Source organism: Lathamus discolor, chromosome 14 (assembly GCF_037157495.1).
Source record: "Lathamus discolor isolate bLatDis1 chromosome 14, bLatDis1.hap1, whole genome shotgun sequence".
Classification (NCBI taxonomy): Eukaryota; Metazoa; Chordata; class Aves; order Psittaciformes; family Psittacidae; genus Lathamus; species Lathamus discolor.
In genome coordinates, this window is record NC_088897.1 from 11,608,154 (window position 1) to 11,633,419 (window position 25,266).

Below are 25,266 nucleotides of genomic sequence, written 5' to 3' on the forward strand. Positions count from 1 at the left end.
GCCAGGGAGACAGAGATCCTGGAACTGAACCCACGCCAGCTTGTTCTCTATGCAGAGTGGCTAATGGATGGCGCTGGTCTCCCCTGAGCCTGTGCGCGTCCCATCAGCAGACAGAGCCTGAGACAGGCCAGGAGCAGCCCCGGCAAAAGGCTGAGCCTGCCCACGCTCTCCGAGTCAGAAAATCCTTTCAGAAGAACACTTTAATTTTGTTCCAATCAACCAAATCATCACAGAAGCGGCTGCCTACGCACCTTTAGACCCCGGCTGCTGCAGGCTCCTCGGGGAGGCTGTGATTAATGAAAAAGACCAACTTCCTTAATAGCTTCGGAGGGAGCTGCTCCCCGCTCTTTCCTTCGGGCTGTCTTGTGCGTTCGTTCCTGCCATTCCCTCCTCTGCCCATGAGCAGCATCTGGAGAAGGTGACCTTGAACAAGGGCTTCTGGAAACAGGTATAAAAATCCTCCAAGAGCAGCCCCAGTCGCTCTGTTTCACTCCAGCGAAGGAGGAATGGGGCAGGGCTGGCACCGGCCTCCTGGGATCCTTGGCTACTGCAGACGCTGCCTCCGGCGGGACATTACTTTGTGCATCTCATCACTTGATGGGTTAATTACCCTCCTCTCCTTGTGGGATGGGGCCCTACCTCCAGCAGCTTCAGGGCTTGGGAAGGAGCAATTCAGGCTCCCTGCTGAGGTGCTGCCCATCATCCCCCTTCCCAACACTTGGAGGCAGCCTTTGAAAATGGGGCTTTATAATGGCCATCCAGACAGCTTTGCTTTTGTGTGTTGTGATTTCCTTGTTCAGCACTTAATTATTTAACACGGTGCCACTGTAGCAAAGCAGGAACTTGGAAGATGAAAAAAACAGCTCGAGCAGATAACGAAGCATCTGGCCTTCAACATGAATCAATCCTTAATTCTGAGCAAGTCACCCTGGTTTGCAATCTAACCAGTGTGCTGTGAGACCGGCCGGAGCAGGGTCGGTTGGGGTGACCTCACCCACCCCACTGCAATGGGACAGGGATTTGCCAAGGGGCACCCAAATTGCTGGCTCTGTGCAGATGCAGATCTGCTCGCTGAGGGCTTCTTCCCTTGCTTCTTATGGCTTGAAATGATCTTTTTCCAGTGCGCCATCCTGGTGGGAATCACACTGCACCCAAGCACTGAATTCTCCCTTCAGGTCACTGGGGTGGACTCTGGCTCCATTCACTCCTTGCCCGGCTGGAGGGAGAAGGGTTGAGGCTGCTCTGCCCGTGGTGTGTGGGTAACGGATCCTGCCCTGGGTCTTTCTACCTGCCCAGGTGACCTGGGCTCTCTCCTCCACCACCTTCACAACCCCAAACCTCAGGCACCGCCAGTGGTAAAGAAAGAGAAACAAGAGCAATGAAGTGCCTATGCTCCAGCACCCTGGAACATACAGGCCACCAAATCACAGATTGACTAGGACAAGATAAATATTTTAACCATAAAATGCAATTTCCAAACACTATGGGGCAGGGTGGTGGTGGAGTGTGGGGACAGAGAAATAGATGATCAGTGGAAATAACTGAATTACACATCCCTGAAATGGATCGTTCCAGCCACGCGAACAGAAGCACTATTAATTCAGAGATAAAGCAAATAAGGCAGGGAAGTTTTCCCTATCAAATCAAGCAGGGCCTGAAGTCAGATGTCTCCGTGTAACAGCCTGATCCTCATAGAACAGTCTCCTCTGACCTGATGCTCACTCCAGAAGCTTTGGGATCCTCCGGCATCTCAGCCAGCTCATCTCAACCTGCTTGGCAGAGCTCAGGACAGCCAAGCACCAGCTTTCAAGGCTGGTTTTTATGCTTGAGTTTCTGGGATCATCTAAACCCAGGACAGAAACCTCAAAGCATCGCAGAGAGGCTACATATGAGGGACACCAGCCTGGAAAAGGCTCATTTCTACCTGCGAACACCTCCAGATACCCTCTTGTTCATGCATGCCTTATGGAAACAGAGGGTGACAACCAAAGGAAAGTCCAGTGATACAAACAGAGCAGGAGGTTGAAAATGCGTGGGGCTATACGAAAGTACATTGGCAATGGATTAGCAGCATTTTGGCTTAGCAAATATGAGGAGCGAGCATCAAGAGGTTGTCACGTTATAAAGAAAGAAGGACTATCTAGGCAGAAACAAATGAGAACCAATTGTAACTAAGCAGACCTCGTGCACAAATAGAACGTTGCCATTAAATATCATTTATCCCATTTAATTAGTATTTCCTGGACACAATACTCTGGACTGAAACACCATTCCATCGCCTTCAAACTTGTCATTACTGTTGTGCCCTGCACTGTTGCGCTCCTCCCTGCTCTCCCCATCCTGCAGGCCATGGAGGAGCCGGCAGGATTTTCAATTATCTATGCTGAGCTGTCAGAGATACCTTTAAAAGAAGGGGAATAATGTGTGACTCAATTCCTCTAAAGAAGGGGAGAGATCATTTTTAGTCAGAATGAACACCCTGCGTCTTTCATCATTCTATTTTTGCCAGGAAGAGTAAAACGGCCTCTTTAAAACATCCATTTAAATGCAAATTTCTGTATTCCAGGAGGGGGGGGGAGTTAATCATTTACCACAGACAGGATCATTCTCCCCACTCCATCCCTACCCAAGTCCTAGACCCGCACACATGCGGGTGCAGGGATTTGCTCATCCCTATGGCTTAAGGGTTCAGGAAGCAGGGAGAGACGCAACACGGGAGCCGCTGGCTCCGGGAGACGAGTGGTGGCCACGGCACTTACCCAACATTCCCATCCCTAGCATAAAAGCGTCCATGGTATACGGTAATCCACGTGCCCTTCCTCTCGTCCCTGGCGGAAACATCACTTCTTTAGGTTGTGCTTTCTTACATTCTACCTATTGAGCAGAAACATGTACAAATGAGATGCAAATGAATTCCATGTAAATGTCAAATGCAGAACTGATCTACTTAAGGGGGTGGGGGGGGAGGTTTATTTTTAGCACCTGCCTCCCCACACCGCCTCCCCCCTCTAAGGTGAACTTTAAGAATAGCGTAAACGGATTTAAAAGAGCAAACGTGTATGTCTCTTTAAACACACAGAGCAAACCCCGCTGGAAAGATGACAGAAGTGCTGATTTAAGAAGTTCCTGAAAGGAAAACCTGGGCTGCGTTCCCTCTCAATGGTACTCGCGGGAGTGGAATGAATGGAGGGAGGTCTCCAGCACAGCTCTATTGCAATCGATAACAGAAAATGACTCTCGGTGATCATTACAAAAAGCTCCTTTTAAAATAGGAATAAAGAATCGATATTTCTACCCAGCAGAAAATGTCTGTAAACCCTATTAATAAATGCTCTGCATTCGTTCACTTCCACTTACTCCTGCTGCCTTCTGAAGTTGCTTAATGCCACTCAAAGCAATTGCAAGTCTCCACCAATGCCTTGGGAGAGACAGCAGTCCAGCCCAGCCAGCACCAGGACACCCAGGAGCCAGCAACCCCACCAGGTCATGGTCCCCAGCCTTTCCTTGGGTAGGGAAAGGGAGAAATAAAGCACTTTCCCAGTTTTCCAGCTCCGGCACCACCAAGCTGCCCCTCAAGCAGACTGCCTCTGTGCCAGCAAGCTGCTCTGGAACTAACCAGTTATCCCAACCCATTTCTATGGCTCTAAACCTTGCTCTGAGCAACAGGGAAATGCGCAGGCATACAGGGCAGCCCTGCACGGGATGCAGGGAATCTCCAAGCTGCTGCCTGCCCCATCTGTATGGTTGGCACAATGAGAATTACTGCTCTGAGGTTAAGGGTCTTACCCTGAATGCAGAGGTTTGTGCCTTATGCCTCTGACATTGTTCTTCAACCAGTTCTTGAACCCTCTCTGCACATTTAGGTACCCCCCCCATGCCTTGCCTGGCCAGAGTGGGAGCAGAGTGGGATCACCACCAGCTCGCAGGCAAGGGCTTGGGAATGGGGCTGCTCTCTGTGCCTCCTCTATCACCTCCATCACTCGCACAAGCAGGCAACCACCCCAGGCAAAGCCGGGATGCAGGATAATAGGTGCCTAATAGCCCGATCAGTGACGGTGTGTTCATTGTCTTATGAAAACCAACCGCCTGTTCCTAGGCAACCTGATCAGTGGAAATTCCAGGTTTATACAATTTTCATTTAGGTAACATAAAGGTTAACTGCCTGTAATGGGAGGATTTTAAACAAAACCACCTACTCCTCCCTCCCCACTGCACATCTCCACAGACCACATTTACTTTACTTGCTTGCAACACTTCCTGAAGCTACGATGCTCAGACACTGCCAATGCTCTCAAAACACACTCTTCTTGCACACAAACTGCCCCAACCCAGTGAAGTTTGAAGCAAAATTCTTTTGGAGTTCCTCTTCCGCTATTTCTCTGCCAAGAAGCGTTTGGATCCTTGCAGAAGGCGGTGGGATAAGAGCAGAGGGGGACAAGGGTTTCCTCTGCCTCCTCTTCAGTGCTGTTGGGGTAGCAAGGCCTCTGGGAGAGAAACACCCCAGCAAGGGCTGTGGTGAGGACCAATGCATCCTCCTGGCAAGGCCACCAACCTGCACATCACCCCATCCCCTGCACACACACACACACATATACAGATTCCTGCAGACACGTGGCAATGCAGATACGCTATTCAGTGTGCAATGGAGATCCCCAAGGTGCCCCACAGGGTTCCTAAGCCCTAATATTAAGAGAAAAGAGGGAAAAAAAAGGAAAGGAAACTTCCATGCAATGATGCATGTGGAGGTGCTGCTGTCAGAGCAGGGATGGGGACAAGGACAGTGCGGGATATGTGTGCTTACCACCCAGCTCCATCACTGTCCTATAGGGATGAAGCCTTCAGAGCTTCCCAGGGAGCCTTAAGCCTGAGCCCTGATAGTTGAGTTTCAGCCTAATCGGGCTGTGTGCCTCCCCCAAAAGCCCCACAGCCCTTTCCATCAACCACCTCGAGAGCTCCGGGCCGTACAAGCTCAAAGGCTGAGCACCAGCACCAGGCTCCTCTCACCAACACAACACTGTCTCAAACTGTCCTCCACTTCTTTGGGATCCGGGGGTCATTTCACAGGAGTAGCCCATCTAATTTCTCCAGCACTGCAAGTGTGTCATTTCATTTCACAACTGCATCTTTCTGGGCCGGCCATCACTCGGAGCGCCGCGGCAGCATTGGTTACACCTCGTGCTGCAGACAGCCGGGATGACAAAAACAACCCAGCCTGCCTCGACTGACAATTAACAGGAAAATGAAGTTTGGATTAGCACCGTCAGAAACAATAACCCAGTAATTAGCTTCTGCAGCCACGGACCAGCCTACCCCTGCTCTCTGACGGACCGGCGTGATTTATGATTTTCACAGCACACAGGATATAAAGGGAATGGCAGTGAGCTGCAAAGGAGTTTTACCTGGGGTTTAACGGGGAAGGAAAAGTCACCAGTAGGAAAGAAAAATAATTCCTAAGCCTCTGTAAACACATTTACCCCATATCGAGGGCAAAAATATTCTCTGTTATCCAACAAAGACTATTCCCTCCTGGGAGGGATGAAATGCAAGACTGGGGACCAGAAGCTCTGTCTCCCAGTGCCATCCCTTGGGAAGGGGCTACATGACCCCATCCACAGCAGCACATCTTGGATAGATTTTTACATTCCCTACTCAGCAACGTCAGGCCTTGGGGTGCTCTTCAGAAGCTGCTCGAGTACCATTCCATTGGCAAACAGGGGAAAAGCAGGAACAGGAGGTGCAGCCCCACATTACTGGGCAATGTGGTGGGTTTGGATGGTGCCTCTACACCAACGGAGGCAGGAGAAGTGGAAAAATAGGGGCCAGGCTGCTTTTGTGCAAGAAGCCATCCCTCTCCTTCATGGGGCATGGGATGGAGATGCCCATAACTATCACACAGCCACGAGGGTAAAACCCTGGAGGAAGCAGGGACATCACAGTGTGCCGGGATGTGCAACAGGGCTTCTCCAAGAGGGAACACACCTGGATTCATGAGCCCATGCTCAGCTCTGTACATAATCACCCCTTGCCCAAACTTCCAGTTCAGCGCTTCTGTGCATCTTAATACTTCCCAGGTTTCCCACCTCCCCTGCACGAGGGATGTGCCCCGCTTGAGCAGCCCAACAAAGAAAGTTTTAACTCTGAGGCTAAGAAAACAAGGCAGGGAAACTAAAATTCACTATTTTTGTTTAGTCTGCTTTGGAGAACGAACGTTCCACTGGGGTACTCTTGGGTGAAGCCGAGCAGTCAAAGCCACTGGAACCAAGGACGGCTGAGATGGGGAGTGAAAAGCCTCTTATACCCAGCGCAACAAAACAGGCTGTCAGCTCTCAGCACCAGGACGTCTCAAACCCCCACGGCTAAAGCTTTCCAAGGAAACCTGGGCTATTCTGAGGGAAGCAGAATGCTTGCGTATTCTCAATGCACAAAACCCCCATTTTACCATCCAAAGACAAGGCAACTTTGTCTTGCCAGCAACGTGCGATTCACAGTTAGCTGAGATTCGATTACCTTGGGGACACCATGTCGCTCCTGCCGTGGCCGGCCCAAACTATCCCTCCCCTAACAGAGAAATCAGTATTCAGGCAGTCCTGCTGCAAAGGCAGGGCTACACCAGAAGCAGAAGAAAGGTTAGAAGCGTATTTAAACACACGCATTAGATCATCGCCAAAGGTGGGGTAGGGACAATGGGATGTCATGTCCTCAGACTGTAAGAGAAGTCAGCAGCTATGGGTGAGCAGAGCCTGCAAGAGCTTCTTGTGCTTCATCGGTTCAGTTTGTCCCCAAAGCACCCAGCTCCTCTTTGTCCTGCAGGACCCAGCCACCCCTGGAGAACCCGGCAAGGACGGCATCACTCTACAGCTCAGGAGTGGTGCCACTTAAAGCACACTGAAGACAACGCCATAGGAATGCATCCAACCTGCAAGAGGTCTGCAGTGTCCTTCAGCTGACAGACGGGTTTCCAAAGCACCTCCTGCCTCTCCCTAGCACCACAGACATCAGCGACACCTTGGGTACCCGCCTGCCCAGCACCGGCTCCTGTCACCCTTGCTGCAATGAGCCCTGTACAGAGAACCCACCACTGTGACCATCAGCCTCTTCGCATGACTGCTCACACACGTCTCCCGCAACACCCTGCCATGTGCTAGGCTCCAGCTCTACAGGCTGGTTGCAGGGATGGAGGTGCCTTAGGCTACAGCGTATGTGGGTGAAACCTCAAAGGCACGTGGTGTGTGATACATACATCTACAGCAGCAGCACACAGTGAAGGCTTCCAGTCCAGGGAGAAGCCAGATTCGTTACCAAAACCCACACCAAAAAACCCCACAAAACCCACTGTGAGAGTGAGAAACAGCCACAGGTGCTGTGCCACATCCAAACCTCGTTTAAACCAGCCTAACATCTCAGTCAGCTGCTCCAGAGCCTGACTAAATCCCAACTTCCATGCAAGTGCTCGGGCTCACCACACTGCTCACCAGCACTTATCCCACTATACCCATGATGCGAACCCCTCCATCACAGTGGGATCTGAAGGCAAACAAATTACTCTGTCCCATTTCTTTTCCAGCTGCTTTTGCACCCCCTTAGAAAACCAGGTTTCTCTTTGCAAAGCAGTCTCCTCGCATCAAAGCAACTATATTCAGGGGATAGCTTGGTTGAGTTCTATTTGTTCCCCCCTCCCTGCAATGTTTGGAGAGCATCTTTGGCCTCCCACGTAAATTCCAAGTTTCATTTATTAAATACCTCGCTGGCATTTTCTTTTCACTTTCACACTGCTCGGTTAATATTACATTTGACATTCTAAGCTTTACAGATGGCAACAGAAGCAGAATGCTAAAAATAGCCTGCCAGGGAGACGGGAGGCTAGAAATAGGCTCCTGAACAACAGCAGCCCCAATACTCTTTGCCTGCCCCCATGTTTTGGGAAATGACAGCATTCAGGAGATGAGGAGGAGCAAACTCCAGGCAAATGGGTGCCCATGGAGCTGTAGATGCTCCATCTGAGCAGCCCAGCAATGGGGATGGGGCATCCCTGTCCCAGTGCACTGAGCAAACCTCATCACCTCCAGCTGGAACTTGTCCCCATCGCAGTTCAGTGACAGAGCAGGACACACTAAAGAGCCAGGGTGGTCAGGCTCCAGGGGCGCTGTGGAAGGTCCAGCAGTGCGTATCCCTGACCCCCAGCCAGGCCTGTGTCACCTCTGGCCATGTGTACCAGCTCACGGGCACACGTGCCTGCAGAAGCTCTCCTGGCCCTGCATGGGTTTGGTAATTCATCTGCAGACGCATCAGCAAGACGATGAGTCAGTCCCAAGACAGGATCATGTCTCATCTCCTCCCTCGTGGGCTGCTTTAAAATTAGTGCTGTAGAAGAAGTGACAAGAGGAGAACGCTCAAAGCCTCCTGGCACCCGGATCGTGCACCAAGCAGGCACATTTTAATGACCCACAACAACAAAACACCAACAGCCCACGCTGTTTCTCTGGCTCTTTGTGATGTTCCTCGAGTGCTTTTGCCCTGTCGCATCCTCCACATTCCCTGCACTGCTGTCACCTTCCCGGGGAGCCTTTCATCTGGGAAGAAATCCTCCCACTGCTCCTCCCTTAACAGGGCTGTGCCAACATGAGTTTTAGCACGCCCGAGTGCAGATCCTGCTATGAAGCATCAAACAACGGGTCCTGCCCCACTGCTGGCACTGGTTTTGCTGGGATACGCCAGCATCCTCCATCCAGCTCCTCACCAGGGCAATACTGGGCAGCACTGATTTGTACCAGGGGAAGGCTGAGCCTTGTTGTGTGAAGTAACTAAACCCACAGAGTGTGACGTGACATGCACCCACCCATGATGAAGCAGTAGGAGTATCCTGGAGTGTGGCCCTGCAGCTCTTCCCCCCCAAGTGACAATCTCACCTACATTTACATTCTGGGTGTTAATACTCTGTTGCTGGGTCTGTCGGCTGGATGCTGTGGGGGTGGCTGAGGTTTGTTCTTTGTGGTTTATTTTAAGGCAGATTAATCAGCATTTAGTAACTCTATACAGGGAAATGAGCCTCCTCCACAACCCACACGTGTCTCAGGCGAGGTACCGCTGGTGGCAGGCAGGGAAGCAGCGAGATGCTTGGACAGGGCAGAGACAAAGCCCGTGGCACCCATCCGAGATGGAGCCAGAGGGGAACTGCCCCAGCCCTGCCCTGCCATCCCACCTCTCAGCTTGCCAAGGGGACCCCTTCCTTTCATTTCTGATGCATATTGCACTGAGGAACAATATGAGGAATATTATTTCGGTGCCCTGGGAAAAATTAGCAAGTCAAATATTGGATCAGGCCTCCAGCATATGCCAAGGAGATTGCTTTGATCTTATCCACACTAAAAGCTCTATTATTGAATTTAAGGTCTGTGAACACATATCAGACCAATATACAATGCATATCTGAATACACATTTGAGAAGCAGAGGATGTTTTGACAAAGGGAAAAAGAATATTTTAGCTGAAAGTATCAAAGTTATTGCAATTGAAACACAAATGCCCTTCTTCATCTGGCACAGTGGCTTTACTGACAGGGCAACCCGCGACCCGAGACCTGACTGTCACTTAGGAGAAACTCCACTCCTGGCCTGGGCCTGGAAACTGATTGTGATTTGATGGCAAAGCCATGACTTCCCAGGGGATACGGTCCAGCAGCAGCGCCAGGGCAGCATCAGGCACAGTGTGCCGACACCAGCGAACCCCATGGAGGAGGCTGTTCCAAAGGGCCACCACCCGGCCTGGCGCGTGCCTGTGACAATGGGCACTGCAGGACAACCCCAACTTACCATTTTATTATTGATTTCGTGGAAATGAATTTCACAGACTTTTTCCACCACGTCTTCATTTTCAAAAGTTACGAAGCCAAATCCTGTTTAATAAAGAAACAAAAAGGGGAGGGGGAAAGAAAAACAAGAGTTAAGTCCAACTTCATCCCAGTAAAGCATCACTTAGCGACTTGGGAAAACTCTATATATGGATATATAAATACACCTCCTGTCTATGGAGCTGCTGCTGAACTTGCTACAGACTAATGGAGGGAAGAAGCATTGTCTCTAGGAAAATGAATATGGTTCTGTTCCAGCTCTTCCATAGGATTTAATGGAGAATTAAAACCTCCCTATGGATTTTTTGATCCATCCTGTGGAATTTAATGGATAGTTACACCCCAGTTACATGATGGCTCAGAAACTACAATAAGGCCATATTTTTTTTTCACACCTTATAGGTTTTTAAGAGCAATCTCGACAAAACCCAATTATATTTCTATGGAACCATATTGATTTTATCTCTTGTTTAATTCCAAAGGACCTCTCCATTAGAGCTGACTCATTACGAGACCCAAAGAAATAAAAATACGGGAAGACAGGAGATGATTCCTCATATAGAGGCAAGGAAAATCCCACCCCAATGCTTCCCCACACATGCAGCAGCACTTTGTGCTTCCATTGATGGGACACCAAAGGTCCCCACTGCTGAGTGCTGGGGCCAGCAGCCACAGCAGCTCCATCCGCACGGATGCAGCCGGCCCCGCGGGGCAGCACGCTCCGGAGGTAGTTATTTGTCCCTTTCTTCCTGAATTACTTCCTCTAATACCTCATCAGGACATCCTGAGGCCTCCAAGAAACCATTACGTTGAAGGCCTCTGATCTAATAATTCCTCTCTTCTCTGCTGCTGCTTCAAAGCAGCCTTGGATTTGGGCTGGTTTAGGGCCGTTTGATGCCTGCTGCCTGCCTGTAGCTGTACATGGGATTTGCTCTGCTGGGGCCACATGAAAGAAACCTGGCAGCCCACCCCAGCTCTACTGTCATGCTCCTGAGCAGAAAATAACAACCAAGCTCCCAAACAAAACCAAGCCAATGTGCTGCATTTCTGGCAAAGGCTTGATGCAGGAGTCAACACTGACACCAATGGAGCTAATGAAATCTTAAAGATGGGACCACAAGATGAACTTCATCCTCCAGACTGCACTGGGAATGCCATGGTGGCGATTCCAACGCTGGTGGAACAGCACCTCATGTCTTCCTCACAACAGGCCCCCAGCCAAAGGAGCAGAGATGGAGCATCCCCAGCAACACCCCTTACTCCAGGAAAAGGGGTAGGAATCCAACACTTCCAAGTGTTACTGTTCATGTATTCCACAGATAGCTCCGCACTGTGAGCATCCCTCCGCTCAGCCATGCACAGCATTAGAGCCGTTTGTCTTTGCAGTCTCCTATCTGCATGTCCATCCATCCGCTGCCCATCCCAGTCCCCCGCCTGTTTGGGAACACAGCAGTGAACCCCCATCTCCAGCCCACTTCACTATGGATAATTCCCATCTGCAATTAGCACCAGCAACCTGCTCCCCGCAGCAGACCCAGTGCTCCCAGTATGTGCCCAGCAACACGTACTTTCTGTGCCAGGGTCCCAAAGCAGTACTTCATCATTCTAAACACACACAATTTGCTGCAGTGGGGCACAGCAGAAATATTAAACTAGAAGGGTGGTTTTTTTTAGCAACCTACAGGTACAAGATGTATTCTGCAGGCTACAACATTGGAAGCTGTGAAGTACATTTCAAGGTGAGCTCTGAACAGCTCCCAGACACGTTGTTTGGGAATGCACAGTACGTGTAGTGACGGGGAATGCTCCCATCCCTCTTTGGACCCTCTTATTGGGGGAAAACCCACCAGAAATGGTTTCTAGAGCTCCTCCACGGCACGGCACATCATCCGGCAGCACATCGGGCTCAACCCCAGCGCTCAGAACACTCTTTTCCTTTGCACTTAAAGCATGTGGCAGCTTGAAGTATTTTACTTAACCCCAGTCCTTCATTTGCCTTCTAAATTACTCCATTTAAACCTACCTGAAACAGACCCATAGTTAAACCAGAATGTCTGTGGTCAACTGCCTGCGCACGGCATCCCAGGAATCCCGGAGCACACGGCGCTGGAGCTGGGACCGGCACCTCGCCAGGGACCAGCAATGGGACCGGTCCAGGACTACAAGTCATTACTTGTTCCAGCACCAGCAACATCTTCATCATTAGCAGCTCATTAGCGAGTTCTGCAGTTGAGGGCTTTCTCTTTCAACTTTAGGCAGGTCTCAGTGCCAGGATGGAGGGGAGAGAGGGAATTTAGGAGATTAGCCTTAATATGCCTACCACGGCCAGAAAGCCCACTGCAGTCATTACACATTTGGACTCAGGAAAGAAGTTTCCCGTTCTCATCCCACTCCATATGGCTTAAACACAGGTTTATCAAGGAATTAGTTGTCTGATTACATCGGATACCCACCCAGCTTTCTGCATTATAGATTTCATCACAAGAATCAAGTAACAACCCCTAGGTGTCCACACTCATTTGCAGGTCGTTAGAAGATCCATGCCACTTCCACACAGGCCAGTCTAGCTGGCTTGGCAAGGAAAAACACAGGATGGGGGCTGTAAGGAAACCCAACTCTATCTTTTATTCCTTCCGGCAGCACACGGGGCACTCCATCCACAGCCAGAGGCTTATGGTATTTTACCTTTACTACTACCAACATCTTAACTGATCAGGAAGCAACCAGAGGATTTTAATCTGCACACATACAGGCACTTAAGATCCATCGGATGCTATTCAAGAGATGCCATCGCTCCTTCAATGAACAGTCCCCAGGAGATCATATGCCCCAGACTGAAAAACTTCATAAAAGTCATGGGCAATGGGTCACTTTTTTGACTCAGATTGCAATAGGTGTAATACTTGTAATAGTTGCACGCACACACACACACACACGCACAATTACCGCATGCATGCCTTATTAGTTACCATAATGAATACATGCTCGATTGAAATTACCCAAACTCTCAGAAACCTGCCTGGACTGAACAGACAATTATTTCTGCTGAGAGGTACTAAGAGTCAACAAAAAAACCTGGTTCTGGGAAAGTGTATGAGAAAGATTAACACAAAACAAAGGCGGCTCTTTAAAATGGTGACAGAAATAGGATTCCGGTTGTCAAGGAGCACCCATTTAAAAATGAAATTATACCGCATCCTTCTGAATGAAGCTATTATTGGAAGCTAACAAGCTCTATTTAAGAGATAAGCATTTAACAGAGTCAAACGGTTGGGGTTTTTATTCAAATGAATAAAACTGAATATTCATTTGAATAATCTTTTCTGTAAAAGAAAAGACAAAGAAGAGGGAAAAAATAAAGTGAGAGGCAAACGGACGCCCCCCAGACGAGAGGCTTCAAGCCAAACCTCATCACTGAAGGAAGCTGAGACCTGCATTTGTGACCTTCAGTTTAAAACCCTTCCTTTAGCATCGGCTCAGAAAATGGGGTCATTTCACCCTGTTCATCTGGTGGTTAATGGGCACTGCCAAGCACCCAGACAATGCACAAGGATCATCCTGAGCCCAGATGGGATGATCTCCAAAGGGAGAGGGTTTGCTTTACCTGGGCACTTCTGCTGTCCCCATCCAGTCCAACCTTGCTGCCTCTCATGGCAGCAGGTTTTGGTGAGAGGAGGGCTCATTATAGCATCCCAGGTCTGCTTCAGCCTGGTCCAGCTGTGGAACTGCTCCTGCCCACAGCAACACACAATGAACAGGAGTCCACTGCTTCAGCTGGACTCACTCATCTGCTAACAAGAACCTGAAACACTCGGGGGTCTGTTACCAGAGGATGCAGCTGTCTTCAGTTGAAGTACCCCAAGCTGAAGGTCCTTGGTACCCTGCAGACCAGGTCCCTTTTGGGCTGGACGCCTGCAGAACGGGGCTTTGTCAATGGTGACTCACAAAAGGGATTTCTTCACTAGGAAACAGCATTATTCACAGGGGAGGGAAAATGGTTATTTCTTAGCACAAGGCAAGATAGTCCCAAGCATCCAAATAACCCCGAGTCCCCCAGAAAATGCTTACAATGAGCCTAGAGACACAACCCAGGTACTTGACATCCAGCAGCACAGGGGACATCCTCTGACCCACCTTGGTTACACCAAGAAGCCCCTTTGATCCAGAGCCTTGTTCAGCCAAGAAAGCCGAACAGCACTGGGTGGATGGCTCTGGGCAGTGAAGCAGAGCTCGGCTGCAGCACTTTCTGCTATGGTATTCCAGAACTAAGAGAAACATTGTTCAGAGAAAACGACTGAAACCATCAAAAGATTAAAATGATTTTAAAAACATTGGGTAGAAGCCATAAATAATATTAAGACCCATGCTGGAGATACCAAATGTCAGTGCTCCTGTGTTCTGCATTTTGGGTTTTTTCACACTCAAACCAACTATATTTCACACCTTTGTCATCCCTTGAGAGGTTTTATGTCAACCTCAGTAAAATATAGCTGAGATGACGACACCATTGCTATGAAATATATCTGCTTTCTCTTGCTTGCTGGCAGCAACTTTTCCACAGCCCGAGTTTTAGCTGTGTGCTCAGTGTTATATATTGCAGCTGCGTCTGCACACACACAGGACGTCACTCATCAGGAGAATCGCATGAAAGCAGCTTACCAGGTTAAAGGTCTCGCTCTTTCAAGCCTGTGCTGGCATTAAAACAAGGAAAACAAGGTGACTGCATCCTGCACCGGAGAGGTTAAACCCAGGTTAATGCTGGGGTGAGCCACTGATGGGCTCTGATGAGCAAACCAGGACCCCTGAGCCAAAACCACTGTCATTAGAGGCACGTACACCACTGCCCGCTGCAGGCACTGCTGCTCTGAGCAGAGGCTCTTCATCCACCAGGAAAGATGCTCTGGTGGGGGAAGGCGCTGGGACAAGAGCTGGAGGAGTCTGATTCAGCTCTCAGGCTGTCCTGCGGTCACCCGATGATGTGGAGAGAGTTGCTTTGTCTCATCTGCAGTGCTCCTCTTCACCCAGGCTGAGTCTGTATTGTCTGGTGAGCCTGCAGGGTCTGTGCAGCTGGGACTGCCTCTTACTGCATTTATAGCACACCAAAGCACCAGAGAGCTCCTTAAAGGGTTCTGGGAAGTAAGTAATCACCAGGGCTCTTTTGTGCCTGCACAATAATCCCAAAGACCAAGGGCAGGAGACAAGAGCACGGAGAGGAGAAAGGAAGAGATTTACATAGTCCACATAGTACCAATAAGTGATGCAGGCTCTGCTTAAATCTCACTCCTGCTGCTAGGCAAGAATAACCCCACAGTCGCCTGCTGCTGCTCTTGTTAATGCGGGATCAGCCTCCTCTTATACATGGAACATGCTCCAGCAGCACTGTCCTGCTCCAGGCTCCCAACCAGCCAGCACAGTTCCATTATGAAGCCTGGCCCTGGGTCCCTGTGGCCCACTGGCCCCTGGCACTGCCTGACAAGTGGCTGTGCCAACAGAGAGAATCACAGAATCACAACACAGTCTGGGCTGAAGGGACCTTAAAGCTCATCCAGTCCCAACCCCTGCCACGGGCAGGGACCCCTTCCACTGGAGCAGCTTGCTCCAAGCCCCTGTGTCCAACCTGGCCTTGAGCACTGCCAGGGATGGGGCAGCCACAGCTTCTCTGGGCACCCTGTGCCAGCGCCTCAGCACCCTCACTACGTAAATAATCTCTTCCTTATATCTAACCTAAATCTCTCCGTTTAAATTTGAACCCATTTCCTCTTGTCCTATCACTACACTCCACGATGAAGATGGGAATAGCTAGCTTGACACCCATCACAGCACACAGCCTCGTAATGAGGAAACATCAGCTCAGGCTCCATTCCCCTTTTGTGTTCAGTCTAGTACCTGACCTGCTCATTTGTGTTTGCTTCACACCTCCTCTCTTCTCCCCACCTTTAAGTTTCTTAAGCTCTGAAACAGAGAAAGGTCCAGTCCTGCTGTGGCATTATTTATGCACCTGCTTCTTATTTATAGCAATGGTTTTTGGCAGCTGGTCCTGTAAACTGTAATAAAATGCCTTTCAAAACGTAAAGAAAAATTCAAACTAAAGCAATGCGACCAGACAAGCCAGGCATAATGGCATTAGAGCCCGTGTCAATTAATTTTTCCTCTTCTTGATAAACGAGCCCCGTTCCATCCATTAATAATGAGGGAAGAAACAAGGAACGTTGACACTAGTTTAATTTATTTTCTCAACTTGCCTGCTCATATTTCTCCCTGTTGCAAAGCTTTCTGGTGCTGCTGGGAATTGCAAGTGGCTCCCACACAGTCGATGCATAGATTGGTGTGAATCGATACCGTCCTCCTTTATTCACACATCCCTTGTAATCAGAGGGGAAAAAGTTACTTAGTGCCAGGCGCCCCAGACTGCCAAACAGCCTTAGAGAAATAGTAATGATGATGATGATAAACCTGCATGGGAAGGGAGGAAACCAAGGCCTGTAATCACCGCCACCGAATCTCCTCTTCACAGACAAACAGAATGAGGGGCTGGGACATTTTAATTGCTCAGACAGCGAACCAGGGATGTTTCTATCCCCTTGCTGTCTGCAAAGGTAATTCAAGTCATTACCCTGAGAGTCTGGGAACGGGGACCTGCGGGTGTACTCCTGCCTCTGGGAAAAGCCATTTCGTTGTCAGCATCAGAACAGGATGTGAAAACTCAGCCCTGACCTTGCTGCCTTCTTACACTGTGTCTTTGGAGAAGTCACTTAAACCTTCCCTGTGGTCCAGGTCCCGCATTTCTTCCCCCCACTTTCTAGTCCCTTCCTCAAGGTTTTCATCTGTTGTACTGCAACTCAGCTCACTAAAGCTCAAAATCCACGACAAAAACTGTCAACTCCAACTCCTTATTTCCTGTTATTCCAATTTCCTGTGCTGCAAACACACCAAAGGAGAGGATTCGGTTTCCAGTTAAGTAACTTTCTCCAGATTCACAGAGCGCAGACTTAGTCTGAGGCACACTTCCCCTAAGGAGAGGCTTTTACCACACCTGAAGGCACCTCCTGCTCCGTGGAGAACAAGAACTCATCCCACCCTTGTGATAACCAGATAGGGAGAGGGATGCACCAGGAGATGGAAGACGAAAGAGAAGGTTAACACCTATGGTCTAGGATAGGAAGTATCACCCTCATTTAACTGTGAAGTGTGCTCTCTGGCAGCGCTGCTGTGAATGCTGCTTGTCAGCCCCCATGTCCACTTGGTGTTCAAGCACATCTTGGGCCGGGTATGGAAAACAAGTCAGGCTCTCCCGGCAGCCACGGGCAGGTATTTAAAGTGTCAATAAATACTCCATGACATGAGAGTGAATCCTCAGAATTAAATCAGCAGACGAGCGCCTTGGATCAAACCCTCCACACAAGGTGCGAGCGCTTCAATACCAGCGCGGCAGGAGAGCCAAGAGCTGAGGTCAGCCGCGCAGCTGGATAAAGGGCACCAGCAAGACTCTCCTTTGCTTTTGTTCTGGAAAGCTGCAAGGCTCAGGCTCCTCGCTCCGTCCTCCCACGACTGTGTGACATTTGCAGTGGGAGCATCGCTCAGGCAAACAAAAAGGCACCTTAGGATGAGCAGGCGCTGCGCCACAGAGCAGCCTGCCCCTATGAACAGGCAAAAATCCACCCTAGCTGCCTTTTGGGAATGATTTTCCTGGATGGGAGGGTGCAGGCATGGAAAAGGGACTCGTCCCTCCCTCAAACAACCCATTTTGGCTGTAGATTTCCAGGCTGGGGGGCCCATTTGCCTCCCTTGCAAGGGCTGGGATGCTGGCTCTGGCCAAAGTCCCCGCAGTTACTCACAGAAGTGGTACCTGAACTTTCCATAATGAATTCTTCATAACAACAAATCTTCATTAAAACACGCTCCTATTAACGTCCTGAAATCAAACCAAAGCGCTGAGTACATAATGACTGAAGCGCACCCTACACGGCAGCTCACTAAATGCCAGTTTTATCATATTGTTAATTAACAGAAACCATTAATGAATTCACAGATCATTTAGAAGCATTAGCGGTGACCTAAGACAAATTGCACGTACGTGTGATACTCCTGCGTCTGCACTTTCTGCAGCTGAATTTTCTCACAGGAGGCCCCAGAGTCTGTTCCTGACTCAACTTCTCTCCGTTGGAGAGATCATTTCTCAATGGGCACGTTCTGGTCAGCAGCTCGAGAATTAAAGCATCAGCTGAAATGGGAGATACTGAAGGAAAAGTTGTCTTGGGCAGCGTTTGCTTTTGTGGCAGTATTTAACTCGCGTTTGGGACCACTCACCCCTGCTCCTCCCAGCTTCTCACTGCTCCTTTCAGGTCAGGTATGAACTTCCCAGCTCTAATGAGTCTAAAAGCGATGGGAGAGCCGGGTGGGAGAAGCGTGGCCTCATCGAACAGATTTCTTTCTGCTATCAAAGAAGAGAACCCCAAACGCTTACAAAATCCAATGAATCCATCCACAACCACAACAGGAACCTCATGCTCCAAATGAACATTTCCAACCATTCCCTAGCAAGGCCCACAGCGCACAGAGCCGGTGACCAACCTGAACACTGATTTCTGTCCCCAAAACGAGCACCCTGCAGCTCCTCACTGTGCCATGGGGCAAGCCCAGGAAACCCATCACCACTCGGACACCACTCGCCACCTCTCCTGCAGCCAAAGGGTGCAGCCTTGGCCACAGGAGCCAGTGGTGGTGGTGTCGAGGCTCTGGCCCTGCCAACCTGGAGAGGACAAGCAGAGCAGCAGTGTGCAGGGTGATGGCAGGGATGGAGGCCATCGTGCCCTGGGTGCCAGCTAACCCAGCCAGGCTCCCCCATCAGAAAAGCTCCCCATGCAGCTGCGGTTAGCCGCTGCCCGCCGAACGCAACACCCTGCCATCTTCATCTGCTTGCCTACAGGCGTCAAACCCTCTCTGCCTGTCAATTCTTCCACAGTTTATTACTAAATCTCTAAAATATTACATTTTTTATTATATCCAAATTCACTTTATTGCATTTGACAATACAGATAATCACATACCATATGCTCTGATGTTTTCAAACCAATGCATGTTGACAGCAGTTTTTATTCATGATGCATAATTCTATGCGGGGCTGACAAAGGCGGCGCAGCACCGAGCCGGGGGTTACGGTTTGGTTGGTGGGGACCATTCCTTTTTTCCATTTCCTTTTCTTCATTGTAACAACAGATTTACAGAACTGGGAGGGAAGAGGCTTCGCTTTCAGTGGAAATAGGAAATTGGTTGGGAAGATGGGCTTATCAAAGAGATGGCTTCAAAGTATTAATAATGGGGGGGTTGCTTATTGTAATTACTGGCGTTTGGGGCTTGCTGCTAATGGGGGTAGGGAAGTGTGATGGTTCATCTGTGAGCGAGCAGAGCTGGATGCACAGGGGAGTACCAGGCTGCACCCCTGCTCCTGCACACCTTCCTACCTGGCTGCCATCATCCACCTCTGAAACCAGCTCCTCTTCCCCAGGGAAATGGTGTGTTTCAGCAGAGCAAAGCCCTACAGCCTTCATTTAAACCCCTTTGATTTTAAAGACATGAAATTAAACGCGTTTTGAGAGCTTTCCCAAACAGCATCATCCATTCCCATCACTTCTTCCTCCTCTGCTTTTAACCAGTGCTCATGAAGACAGAGCCGAAGGCAAGCTGGAAAAGCCCCTCATTCTCTCCCCTATCCATGCACATCCATCCCCATCCCCACAAGCTGCTAAGCTCAAGACTGAGCATCAGTTCCTCATGAAGCTGCTGGGAGAGGAAAAACCCAAGTAAATCCCAATCCCAAGCACGGCATTCAGGCAATAGATCCAACAACTTGAAAGATGGCAACGCTGCGCAAACCAAACAGGATGCTATGTCTAAATTAAGCCGTAATGACCTGCTCTGAGGTCTTTATTAGCCAGGTAATGATCATTTAAGAGGAGGTTACTATCTTGAGCCAAGGGCACCTAATGCCATTACTGAACTTGTTAAAACCTGCCAAGCAAGTCATTATTTCTAACACTGTTTCTTCTTCTTTTAACACAGCTTCCTACCTTTCCTGTGAGGTGCTGGGCTGTAAATCACGGGAGGCAGTGAGCACACCCAGCTGCCTCCCCTAAGAGGCTGAATTTAGCTCCTGCTCGCCCTGAGCAGGCTGAACACAAGACAAACACCCCACAAGAATAAAAACCATGCTTTGAAACACTCTGACCTTAAAAGGCCCACGGAGACAGGCCACAGCACAGCAGAACCCCATAGCAGGCAGTGGTCTTCACAGCCTAATGGCCTTAAAGAGCTCGCCTTTGCAAGTGGCTTGCAGCTGGCATCTGATAAGATGCCATGTGGCACTGTGATTCACATACTGCATGGACCACTGGAATTTTGGCTGTGAAGAGCTTAAACAACAGCCCAGTGCTTATGGATTTTGGAGCTGATAAGAGAAACAGCAGCTTCAGAGCCCACAGGACAAACTCACCTGGGGGCAAAGTGCCCAGTGAGGGGACACTGACCGGATGCACCGCTTCCCCAAGCCAAGAGCTACCAGGCAAAGAGGCCAAGGGCAAATCTGTGCTGGCTTTGAGAAGGACAAGATGCTGAGATGTTTTCCTACTTGTCCCAGTTACGTCCCCCAGGAAAATAACACTCAATCCTCCCCATCCTCATTGCCCATAGCATGCATCCCAACCTGCTCCCCAAGTACAAAGCACACCGTAGGGTCTGGTCTCTGCGCCCACAGTGGTGATGGATCCAACAAGGACTTGTCCCCGGTGCAGAGTGAAGGAGAGGATCCGACACCCGGATCCTGGCTGGAAGGAGTTGAGGTGGCTGCATTTTACAGTAACCCAGCATGGACGATATTATGAGCGACACCAGCAAGCTGCCAGCTCAGGAACTCATTACTGTCAAGGTACACCGTGGCCTGCTGCCAGGCCCCCAGCTTTCACACTCGCTATGCCAGAACATCCACACGCAATTTAATTGCATTATAATTTCAAAAGTGCTTTTCAAACTGGAAAAAGGCATTCACTGATTAACCAGCGAAGAGCAAAATTGTTTATGAAATTGAATACAAAAAGCTACAGAAATGTAATTGGGTTGTTCTAGCACCTAATTTTCAAGCCATTTTCCCACTTATTTAATCACGAGATACAAAAGGAACTAGTGAATTGACTTCATACTAATTAGATTACTCCCTGCGATACTCTAGGCCTATATTCCAACTGGTTGATAGTGCTGCTTTAAAATGAAACAAAAAATGTAGCAACAGCTTGTCTGGGGCCATAACGCATTTGTTTCCCATCAACCCTCCCTTATGGGAGGGCCATAAAATCCAGGCTGGATCCCCCCTAACCTGCTGTAGCCAGTCACCCAGAAACACTAACTGCCCTGGAAAGGGATGAGAAACGTTTGCCAAATGGTCATGGATGCTCCTGGGGGTGTGGCTGAGATGGGGTGACAGCTCGGGGCTCCCCACCATGCCGAGCATCACCAGTGACAGATGATGGAGGAGCTGGCTGGGATACGCTCTCCAACCCAGGGATGGATATTTGGGTTCCCCCAAGCAAGGAAGAGCTAGTGAAGGGTGGCTCTGCTCTTGCTTAGAGGTTGCTCCCACTGATGGCTGCAGGAAAGCCTTAGTTCACAGAGGTGAACTCTGGTTCTGGCCAAGGAGGGGGACCTGCCTTCTAAACCCACCATGGAATCACTGCCATAAACTGCTTCCAAACATGGTGCAAGGTCATCTCTTGATAGAAAACAGTAAATGTGCCAAGCAAAACCAAGGGAGTGATGGAGAAGACATTTCTTGCAACCTATTTCCTCTTCATCCTGACCATGCAACAGGCACCCAGGAGGAGCCCACATCCCTCCCTCCTGTGCTCCAGAAACCAGGAGAAACTCCAGGAAAAGGAGTCATGGATGAGACTCACGCACCAACTGTGCTGTGCATCCCCTTCAGAGTCACCTCTTCAGGGTGGCCACACATCCCTGTGAGATTCAGCAAGGCCGGCAGGAGCTGTAGGCACTTCATCTCATTTTAAACCAAGTCACTCGCTGAACAGGGATGCTCTGCTGAGTCTGGTTTACTAAAGGCTGGTCCTTTGAAGATACACGGACACCTTCCCTTGCAGAAGCTTGTTCAAGGCTGCCCCAGACCCCACTCTACACCGGCACAATCTGCTCCCAGCTTTCTCCCCAATTCCTGATTTTATTAGGTGCCACATAATTGATGATATAATCAAATGTAGAATGTACATTATCAAGATATTGTAGCACTTCACAGGCCATTTAATCAGCATATCTGGGACAGTGCCAAACTGAATTAGCCTGCATTAAATTTCAAGTACATATTATCGGCTGTATTTGTCTCCGTGTTTAAGCAGACGTTTGCTCTTACAAAAGAAATGTGAAATCTTTCAATTACAGAAATGGATTATTACAAATCGGATGTATGCTTCCCCAGAGGAGCTCCTCCCGGGACAGAGCTCCCTGCCTCCCAAAACATCTCGGACAGAGCGGGGAGCAGGAGTTTTTAGTATTCATCAACTCTGCAAAAGTAAAGTGTAAAACTCTGAAGTGCCTTCGCATCCTGAGGATGCGGTTGGCAAATACAGCAAGCACAAGAGACTGGTAACAGCACGAGGAAGGGGATGGGTTCTACCTCAGCACAGCAGTAGCTCTGCTTATGGTGAAAGGAGAGGAGAGCAGAGCACCCACAGTGCTGCATGCTTGACCTTGCAAAGGGCTTTGCACCTCCCACCCATCCCACAGACCCCCAGCTTGCCCCCATCAAGGCCCATTTGTGTCTTGGTCCAGTTTCAAGCTCTTTCAGCAGACGATCTGCAGCCAGAGGCACCGGTAAATCGGTGCCCCTGGTGTGGATACAGCCCAGGTTTGGTGATGGGCTCACCCCCACCATGGTAAGCCAGCACTGCCGAGCCCGGCAGCCGCTGCTCCGTTCCCATGTCCTCGGAGCTGACCAGTCCCTCAGCCAAAAACCGGGATGTGCAAGGACAGGGATTTGTGCTCTGATTTCAGCCAGCGGAGGGGAAGCGTGAGGCAGCTCCGTGGCGAAGGAACGGAGCCCAAACCTGCCCCCGCTCCCCTCCAGTGCAGGAAACCCAGATCCTTCTCCTTGCTCCTGCCTCCGAAACCTCATCTCCAGCACCGGAGAGCCCCGCAGCTGCCAGCAGCACCCCCAGAGACACGACGCTGCCGACAGAGCGCACTTGGCAGGGGGAGATGTGTCAGGCGGCTGCGAGGCTGCGCTCAAGGTGACTCCTGCTACCTGGATACTGCATTGGCGCTGTGACAGCTCGGGGCTGGGGGACAGGCCCACTGTGCCCCCCCCAACACATCACACTGCCAGCGGAGGTTACCGAGCCCTCCCTCCGCAACTGCAGAGGATGTAATGCAAAGCGAAGGGCACTTCACCGCGAACATGCAGGTGTCTGTCCTCTCATTAACACACAAGCATCAGCTAAGACAAGTGGGGAGGTGCAAGGCCATGCTTTACCTTGGGCTTGCTCCAAAAACAGGCTGCAGGGGTGCTGCTGGCTGCAATCCACAGGCAGAGCACCCAGCCAGGGCTGTGCTCCAATGGGAACATCCCACCACAGAGTCATAGAACGGTTTGGGTTGGAAAGGACCTTTCAAAGGTCCCAACATCTTCAAGTAGATCATCACCTCCTGCACTGGGAGGGGACAGGAGAGCCAGTGTGAGACTGGTACAGCCCCATCGCCACAGCCCCTACCGGCTTGGTGCCTGAATCAACACACAGATCACTTAAGGAGCACACAAGGACTCGTTTCTACAGGCTGCACCTCCATGGAGGGACCCACAAATCGTCCCCATCCTTCATTAACCCAGTTGTCACAGCTGTGGGTTACCTGCTGTATTTGCAGCTCACTGCCAGGTCCAATGCTGCTGCATGAAAAAGCCAATGACAACACCCAGCAATGTGTTTCCTGACAGGGCTGCACTCTGCATGGGTGCTCTACCCACCCTGGGCTGCACCCCAAAGCACTGCAAGTCCTGGCTGGGAAGGAGAGCATGGGCTCTGCTGACTTGACATACATCAATGCAAAGGAATAAAGAATTAGGCACCAAACAACAAAAAACCTATTGAAGGAACTGAAATAAATGCTGACAAGGGTCAAGGGAAATACCAGCAAAAACGAGAAGTTTAGCCTCAGGTTACAATAATACCTTTGAGCTGTGCAGTGTGACCCCTCCAGGCTATAGCTTCAGGCAGCACCCAGCACTCTTGGACACTATTAGTATCCTTGGCCAGGACTCCATCCCTGCTGCTCATGCACCGTATCAGCATTTGCCTAAGCAAACAGCACATACTACCGTGAGGAAGAGAGCCTGGCCATGACAGATGCTTTCTATACACGCACCATTTGTTCCTCTGGATACACATGTAAAGAGCAAAGTATTTGCTGAGCTATTCCTGGAAGCCAGCTCCCACCACCGAGGGGAGGTCAGCAAGCCCAGTCTGACCGAGGGGTGCAAGATACAGCCTCAAACATGCTCTAACGCCCATGTGTGCTGTGCCCAGGGAAGCTCTGACGAGAGGAAACAGGGGAGACGGGGGAAATGCCCTTTTTAATACAAGCTCCAAGTGTGCACTTGTTCAAGACCGCTGGCAGAGAGAGGTAACATCAATTCCTTCAGTACACGAACACTTACAGGGCGGACCGGCTCAGGTTTAGCATCACACGATAATAACTTTCTTACATATACATTTAGAGCTGGTATATGGGGGAAAAGCCCTCATCAGTTACAGCAACACCATTCAGAAACCCATGTCAGCTTTGCCTTGACAACCGGAGAAGCGGCTGTAGCTCTAAGGGACAGGGACTTGTCCCAGAGGCCATGGCTCTCCTGTGGTTTTCCTCCCTGGCTGGCAGCGGGAGCACTGAGGGACGTCCCACTCCCCCTCCCCTGTGGGGTGACAGCCTGTCGAGAGCCCAGACGCACGTAAACACGATGGAATCGGCACCACAACCTCATTTCCCCCTTTTCTTTTCCCCGGGCAATGTCTGTATCAAAAGGAGACGGCCTCCTCTGAAAGACCCCGTGGTCAATTTGCAGGGCCCTTTATCCCAGAGCGCGGGGCTTTGATTTCAATGGCACTACACTCTGCTTTTCAAAGGCGCTATATAAAGAAGAAATCTTCAATCACTGTACACAGACTTTTTTCTTTCGCACCAAGCCACATGCAACCTGCTGCGGAGAGGCAGTTTAGAAGTGGAAGGCAGGCGACCAAAGGGTTGTAACAAGCACCTTGCATCTGAAGGAAAACAAAGGCCACATAATAAGACCCTCCAAAAGAATTGATAAATAACGCTACGACGGAGCACAGGCACTCACTGAATTCAACCCCTTTATGTTCCTTGAG

The 25,266-nt window shown here is 50.0% G+C and overlaps 1 protein-coding gene across 9 annotated transcripts in view; it reads right to left on the bottom strand.

The window, feature by feature from the left end:
* MSI2 (musashi RNA binding protein 2) overlaps positions 1-25,266 on the bottom strand; it is a 212,300-nt gene that overhangs the window by 39,289 nt on the left and 147,745 nt on the right. For all 9 annotated transcript variants that reach the window (XM_065695193.1, XM_065695195.1, XM_065695192.1 and 6 more), the window contains 2 exons: positions 9,810-9,892; positions 2,760-2,874 (listed from right to left, as the gene is read on the bottom strand). In XM_065695193.1, coding sequence (XP_065551265.1) covers positions 2,760-2,874; positions 9,810-9,892 — 198 coding nt within the window. The remainder of the gene's footprint in view (positions 1-2,759; positions 2,875-9,809; positions 9,893-25,266) is intronic.